Source organism: Nicotiana attenuata, unplaced genomic scaffold (assembly GCF_001879085.1).
Source record: "Nicotiana attenuata strain UT unplaced genomic scaffold, NIATTr2, whole genome shotgun sequence".
Classification (NCBI taxonomy): domain Eukaryota; kingdom Viridiplantae; phylum Streptophyta; class Magnoliopsida; order Solanales; family Solanaceae; genus Nicotiana; species Nicotiana attenuata.
In genome coordinates, this window is record NW_017671296.1 from 175879 (window position 1) to 184015 (window position 8137).

The window sequence follows — 8137 nt, forward strand, 5'->3', positions numbered from 1 at the left end:
CGAGAAAATATCTCCTATCGGTTATTACTGGAATAAAGAAAATGATCCTGTCGAGATTCTTTTTATTTTGTCGATTTTTTATATCATATTTTCTTAAAATTTTAATGAAAATAATCATATAATTAAAAAGTATATTTGAATGGATCATAAATCGATTTCCTCATAATTTCTCTAACCCAAAATGATCAATATTGACTCATTTTCCTCTCACCAATTTCTACTTTTCATTTATTTTTATCTTATTAAAAATGCAAAAAATCACGAGCATCCAAGACTGTAGTCTATCAATAAATTAAATAGCCACAAAAATCTTATAAATTGGGATTTAAATTCGAGAAACAATTACATACACTAAAATCTATTTTTACTTAACTAAATCTTGGTAAGCAGAATTATTATCCGGAACTAAAGCACAAAAAGTTAAAGAGGCGTAAATATCCTAAATAAGTTACGTGAGTTAAATTTCTTACCTTTGACTATGAATGCAGACATAGATTTTTTTAAAAATTTTGAAATAAAATTTATATATTTAAAATTTATATAAAATTATTATAAATTACAATAAATAATAATATATATATATATAATAGAAATAAAAAATTATAATTAAAAATAATTCCCTCCAAATCTCGAAATATATTATTCTTTGGGACGGATGGAATAATTTTATGGTGGTAAACAAAAAGCCAAAGCCCTAAAAGAACAGTAGATTGCAATGATTCCAACTTTCTTTGGGTGGGACCTTTCTGCTCCTCTACTCTTACTACCAAATTACGATAACTTCGCTTTCAAGCCCCAATTTTATCTTTTTCCAACTCTGTTCAGACGAATTTTCAACTCTTTTATTTGTAACGCAAAGGCGTAGCCTTTTGCTCTTCTCCCTGTTTAGTTGTCTCTTCTTTCTGTCACTTCTACTTCACTCTTTCTCTCTCTACTACAGAAATTTTGTTTTGATATGGAATTGTGAGTGTAAAGGGTGTGTGTGTGTTGTGTGTTTAGTAAATGGGTTCATGTGTTTCAGTGCATAAAGACTCTGAATCAGCCATGAAAATTCGTCTTGTTTTTGGTTCTTCCAAAACTGACAAGCTTGTCACTCCTTCACCTCTCAACAAAGATGATACTAAAGTCTCTGAGCTTCAACTCAAATCTCAAACTCCTGCTGTTACTACTTTTCGTGACTTTGGTACTACCCTATTACTCTCTCTTTATTCATTTGTTATTTTACAACAGAAACTCTGTGATAACGCTGTTATATTGTTTGGCAATGTGGAAAAAAAAGGGGAAAGTTGCTGTCTTTATGAATTGAAGGTTAACATGTTCCTGATTGTGAATGTTTTTGAGTAATTGGTCTGTGTTGAGTTGTCCCGCATCAGTTGTGGGATGTAAACCTGGTCTCCTGTTATGGTCTTGAGCGACTCCCATCTCACGAGCTAGGTTGAGTTAGGCTCAAGGTTTTTTTTTTTTTTTTCTGCTGGCCAAGCTGCAATCCTCAGCAGGGGCAGAGCTAGTTATGGTTTCGGTGAACCCAATAGCTTTTGCACAAATAGTATATTTATGTCAAAAAAATCCATTAAACATGTATAAATATTAAATTTAGAACCCAATTATTAACATTTGAAACGGTGGTTCTAAAATTCAGAATCAATAAGGTTGAAATTATGGCTTCGCCTCTGATACTCAGCTAGTATCTTGCCTCGATACATAAAGTGGAACAGAGGGAGTAAGTTCTACGAGACCCATATGTCATTTGATTTCCGACTTTTGATTATCTGGACATTTTGGAATGTAAAGGAAAGTTGAAGAGGTGTTCTATTTGACCTGATGGACATTAGTTATGTATTTTTTGTGATATTAGTTGAATATGTGATTGAGATAGAATTGTTGTTATAGGAACAGTTAAGGTTGGTGGCCTAAAAAGAAACACTTTAATATATTTTACAGAATAACTCTCTATTCCCTTTGTGGACTTAGAAATATGGACCAAGAAGCTATTTTCAGAATCTTGAATAATGCCAAAAATTCTTCAGCTGATGGGGCCATCTGCAGAACTTGTTATCATGGGCAGGGCATTTTTTAATTTCTAGAGAAAATTATTAAGATAGGAGCTTAAAGTATCGCCAGAAAAGAAAAAGAAAATACTTAGCTTAGAAGTCTACCTTAAACAAAGGAGATATTGTAGTACTTCTAATATTATATACAAAGTGGTACTTTTTAGAATTCCTCAGCTCATTACATGAATTGTAAAGAATGAGTCTTTGCAGCCTTGTAACTAGTCATTTGCAGCATTCTCTTTTTGCTGGTCTGCTACTTTTATCAAACAAATATATCTTATATAAAAAGGTTACAAACTGGTATTTGTGTGTGTGTGATTGCTGCCACTATTGTTTACAATGAGATTTTCTTCCTCTACTATTAAAAGCCATTTTCACTAGAAAAAGGATAGCCCGGTGCACAAGGCATCCCGGTTCACGCAGGATCCGGGAAAGGGCCGGTTCCTTAAGGAGTGTGATGTAGACAGTCTAACCTAATGCAAGCATTAGTGGCTACTTCCACGGCTCGAACCCGTGACCTATAGGTCACACGGAGACAACTTTACCGTAGGCTCCCCTTCAAAAGCCATATTCTCTAGCACCGACCAATATCACATTATACCATTATGCACTTAACGTGAACATCAATCTTGCTGAATATTGCCTCTTGCTTATGTTGTTCCTCTTCATCAGTTAAAGGTAGAGGATAATATCATCAACATTTGATGGTCCTATGGAACTTTACATCAACATCAGATAGTCCTATGGAAATCTTAGTGCATGTCTTGATTGTTGCATTCATCAATATCTCCATGTATAAGAGAATACTTGAGCTGTTGTATTACAATATTCTTTCAGACAGTTAAAACTGAGGTTGACATTTGTTACGAAACCAACCCCTTGTTTGACATATCATGCCTGTGGGTCTATACCGCCATCACTTATACTATCCGTCTATAATAATCAGCAAATAGTCGACAATTTTCTCTTTTCCTAAGGATAAAAGTAAATATTACCAGTATTCTCAGAGCTTTGGTTCAATAGTTAAGGTAGTACATTGTGTGTTGTGTGGTAGGCACACATCACAAGTTGAAGCTTGCTATGAATCAAGTTTAGTGTTTAAATGAAGAAGGGTAGAGGGGCGGACTCATTATCCGTTAAATTTCAAAGCTTAAAACAACATTATTCTCGGTAATGAAGAGAATTAAATTAACTAATTAAATTTTACAAGTAAAATAAACACACTGTACAGTTTTTAGTTTACCTCACTTTTAAGGAAACATGTTATTTGACTTGCTTGAATCTTTTTCTTGTTGCTAGCAGAAGATTAATGTTTTACAAAAAGTTTGATATGGCTAATGTCCTCAGCCTTCTCATAGTTCAGTTTTATTCATGTGGATTAACAAAGGTTAGTCGAGGATACTAACATCATATCTACCGTTGTTTCCGCCGCATCACCTTGCGTTCTTGATCATGTGCCTAATAATAGCACTCTTTTTTGAAAGTCAATTGTGGTTTGCCAATGAGTGTTTCCAACCAATCTCATTTCTCTTTATCTGTATTGGAAGGATATATTTTGAATATGATTATCTAGCCTTATCGAAGGGGAGTTTTAACGTAACTGGTAAAGTTGTTGCCATGTGACCAGGAGGTCACGGTTCGAGCCGTGGAAACAGCCTCTTGCAAAAATGCAGGGTAAGACGTACAATAGACCCCTGGGGTCCGGCCTTTCCCCGGACCCCGCGCGTTGCGGGAGCTTAGTGCACCGGGCTGCTCTTTTTTTTTATCTAGCCTTTCTCGTTGAATAACGATAAGGACATGCTGTATCCTCCTTTTCAGTTTTCTTCTTTAGTTTCTCAAAATACCACTCTGATTCACTGCATGAAACAGAGCAAACCTTACTAAGTGTTTAAAATTTTCATGCATAGTGTGTGTGTTAATATTTACGGTGTTCTAGTTTAATTGCATCTTTTGTCTGAGTCAGAGAATTTCTTTCTTGTAGGTAGCAAGGAGGAGACCTTCTTTGATTCCCAGCCTTGGTTGGATTCAGATTGTGAAGATGACTTCCTAAGCGTAAATGGAGGTAAGATATGTTCTTCAATCGATGATTCATGTTATTCCATCTTCTCTCCGATCCCTTTCCTTGTCTTCATAGGTTTCATGAGCTACAAAATGTCACTTTATTTATAGTATTTTGATCTACTCACTGGTAGTGCCTAATCATTCACCAGGAGAAGATCCAATCTACAAAAGCAGTAGTTTTCAACTAATATCACTTTTTTCATTTCAAGGAAAATGCTTGCAACACCCTTGAGAGTACATAACTATTACTATTAAAATTCCAACATGCGACTCCCCATTTCTTATTTACTCTTGTATATCATCTTGTATTTTTATAATCTCTCTGAACTTGACTGCAGATTTTACGCCATCTCGTGGAAATACACCTGTTCATCCCTTGGCTGGAAATTTAACAGGGAACAGAACCCCTGCTTATTTTCAGCAATCATCCCCAACGGATAAAAAGAAGAGATTATCTGAACTTTTCGAAGAAAGCTTGAGAAGCGATCAGGACCAAAATGGACAAAATGCTGAAGACAAACAAAATGGTACAAGTACTAAAAAGGATACTGCAGTTACTGGTGCTCAACTCCCACCAAGATCAACACCTGGGACACCTTACACGTCTGTGTGTAGCAGCGAAAGAACACCCAGTGGACTGTTAAAATCTGACATCAAAACGTCAAAGTCAGCACAATGTTGTCTTCCAAGGTTGCTCTCAAGTCGGAGCTTTAACGGAAGGAGGAGAAGAATGAGTCCTGCGCGTAACGTTGCCTGATGACAAAAGCTGTCTTTCTTAAGGTATGTGTATATGTGCATGTTCATCAGGAATTCTGGGACTTTAAGGTATAGAATGTGATCGTTAATGGTCAGTAAAACTTAATGGCCATGAAATTTCGGCACGAATACACAGATATGTAGAGTTATGGTATGTTCATTCTAGAATTTGGCTCTTGTCTGTATAAAGATGTAGAAGAACAGCTTTGTCAATCAATCAACCAGTAGTTTACTTCTTTCATGTTTATGTTTCTGCGTCATCAACGAGTAGATTGACATTTTCTCGTCAATGCTACCATACAAAAAGCCGGTTGTATTTTTATCTTTTTTATTTGAAACTAAAATGAGAATTATTTGTTTCTTGATAAAATTATAATCAAAGGAGATATATTGGATAATGTGTCTCTTGGAAGGTAAAAGTTATTATAAATTAAAAGAAAATTACAACAGAAAAAGGAGCTTAAGGGCTCAAGCCCAAGATTTGCTTCCTCAATTGGATGGGGTAAATTTTAAAAATAGCCAGATTTACAACTGGTCGTTCAAAAATAGCCCAATTCAAAAGTAATCGAAATTTAGCCACTTTTTATTTAAAGATAAATCTGAGCGAAAAACACTGTTCAAAACCCGGAAAATACTCCAGTATATTATGCTGGAGTTCCAACAAGTATATTGGTCCAGTATAATATACTGGAGTTTGGAGCATCGGTGCTCCAGTCTCCAGTATATTATACTGGAGCTAGCAAAGTATACCGGTCCAGCATAATATGCTGAAGTTCATACACAAGTGCACCGAACTCCAGTATATTATGCTGGGCCGGTCTCTATTGCAGCAAAATAGTGGTTATTTTTAATTGACTTGGTAAACGCTGGCTATTTTTGATTGACCAGTCCGAAAACTGGCTATACCGTGCTATTTTTACCATTGGATGCGGGCTCGTCGGAAAGTGTGATTTTGATAATCATGTTGTGTTGTTGATCTGTTAAAAAGCTTATGGGCCTCCTAGAGGCCCAAAAATAATGAAATGGGATAAATTTCACAAATAACCACTTTTTAGCTCTTGTTATTAAAAAAAATGACCACTATCATGGAGTTTCAAATCTACATGTGGAACTCAATGATAATGTCATGGAGTTTCACCCGTAGAATTTGAAACTTCATGAAAGTGGCTATTTTTTAATTACAATGCTAAAAATTGGTTAGCTCGTGCTATTACTATAATATACAATGAAATGCGTTTCATCGCCTTGGCCCTTTGATGAGATATCATGGTTACTACAATTTCAATTTTGTAAATAAATGTTTAAGTCCTGATGGGCTATAAAGAAAGTTACTTTTGATAGTATATATATGAATTATACATATATTATACATTTGTCAGTTATTTTTTTATTTAAGCGGTTGGATATGAACTACTATTTAGATTAATTCTTTAAAATTAAAGGGGTGAATCCGGTACCAAGCAACCATAGTGGTTGTCAAGATGGTCGTTTGAGTATCTTCCCTAAGGGTGTCAAATTGGCGGGTTGGACTGATTTTGGGTTGGTTAATATGGATCGAGTAAATAAATAAACGGGTCAATGATTCGCCTAAAAGTTAATTGGGGCATTTGCATCTATACCCGCTTTTTGTGCCACATTTTAACCTGTGCCCGCTTTGCCAGTTATAAAATAAAAACTTCAGCTCTAGAGCTGAAGTTTTTGTATTGTAACTGGGAAACTTCAGCTCTAGAGCTGAAGTTTTTGTATTGTAACTGGAAAACTTCAGCTTTAGAGCTTAAGTTTTGGAAACTCAATTACAAAAACTTCAGCTTTAGAACTTAAGTTTTGGAAACTCAATTACAAAAACTTCAACTTTAGAGCTTAAGTTTTGGAAATTTAATTCCATCTTGTTTGTTACTGTGAAGCTAACAATTCCGATAGGAGCTCAAGTTGTTGGAATTAGTGGAGATGATCCTGCATCTCAAAAGGTATTACACATTTACTTGCTTAATGAAAACTGCTTTTTTAAACAGCTAAATATTCTATTGCCTGAAATTCTTTTTCTATTTTGGGTAATCTGTTAACTAGAGTTCTAGTTCTCTCAAAACCAAATCGTATCGCCCTTCATCTTCCTTCACGTCATTATGTAGAACTCATAGTTTGAAACTTCTATTCTTTTCCACAAAGTATTACATATACGAATAATTAGAAGTAATTCATATGTTTTCTATTAAAAAAGTGGTAAAACAACTGGTGTAGTGTCACAGAGTTGAGATACAATGTAATTAGGGAACTCTAGCATAACATATGCGTTGCCCGATGAAGGAGGAGAAAGGGGCTGAAGTTATTTAAGAAGTGGGTACAAGTTAAAAGTTTTAAAAAAAATGGGTATAGGTTAAATAGGGGCGACCAAGTAGGGCATCCCGTGCAATTTTTACAAGTTAATTGGGCTGAGATGAGTTGGGCCGAGGTGAACTAAAATTTAGGGGGAAGTGCACGGTTAGCCACTAATAACACACGTATTTACTTTTAAGCCACTGTTTAAAATGTCTTTAGTCTTTAGCCACTGCTTTAATAAATTTTAACTGCCCGGACGAAAATACCCTTCTGCTCATGTCCTTAACTTTTGAACTTAACTTCAGGACTTCGGGACTACATGTCCTTAACTTTTGAACTTGTAACTCTAAGTTCAGGACTTCAGGACTACATGTCCTTAACTTTTGAACTTAACTTCAGGACTTCAGAACTACATGTCCTTAACTTTGGAACTCTAAGTTCAGGACTTCAGGACTACATGTCCTTAACTTTTGAACTTGAACTAAAACCAAACAAAAATTGGAAAACTATCCCATATAAATAAATAACATGGGTTAAAACAGAGTTCATTGTGACTTGCGGCCTACTCTGTTCTCTCACATTCTTCTACCCAAACAAAAGCCTAAAATAATACCAAATTTCATCTCATGGATTGGGTTCGTGGTGAAGCTGTTGGTCAAGGAAGATTTGGAAAAGTCAGCTTTGCAATACCCACAAAGCAGAGTACTCAAATTTTTCCATTGATGGTAGTGAAGTCATCTTGGGTTTCTCACTCTGCTACTCTCAGCAACGAGAAGAAAAATATATCTCCGTTTGGGAAGAAATGGTAACACTGTCTTTTCATATTAATTTTAATAGACTAGTGGCTACTTTTGCTCCGCATTAAAAATGCTGGAGATAAATACCACTTTAAAATGTGGCTACCTCACACAATTTTTACAAAATTTAGGTCATAGCTCAACCCGTTCAATTCT

The 8137-nt window shown here is 35.4% G+C and overlaps 1 protein-coding gene across 1 annotated transcript; it reads left to right on the forward strand.

The window, feature by feature from the left end:
* The first annotated feature begins 768 nt into the window (after positions 1-768).
* Positions 769-5113, forward strand: LOC109207364 (uncharacterized protein At3g27210). Its single transcript, XM_019370265.1, has 3 exons — positions 769-1183; positions 4033-4113; positions 4451-5113. Exons 1-3 carry the CDS (start codon positions 1003-1005, stop codon positions 4867-4869), a joined length of 681 nt encoding a protein of 226 aa, XP_019225810.1. The 5' UTR covers positions 769-1002; the 3' UTR covers positions 4870-5113.
* The last annotated feature ends 3024 nt before the right edge of the window (positions 5114-8137 follow it).

What these genes read in the sequence shown, in the direction of transcription:
- LOC109207364 (XM_019370265.1), top strand. Translation starts at nt 1,003, where the DNA reads ATGGGTTCATGTGTTTCAGTGCATAAAGACTCTGAATCAGCCATGAAA. An exon ending in TACTACTTTTCGTGACTTTG is followed by an intron (nt 1,184 to 4,032) that starts GTACTACCCTAT and finishes TCTTTCTTGTAG; the next exon opens with GTAGCAAGGAGGAGACCTTC. An exon ending in CTTCCTAAGCGTAAATGGAG is followed by an intron (nt 4,114 to 4,450) that starts GTAAGATATGTT and finishes ACTTGACTGCAG; the next exon opens with ATTTTACGCCATCTCGTGGA.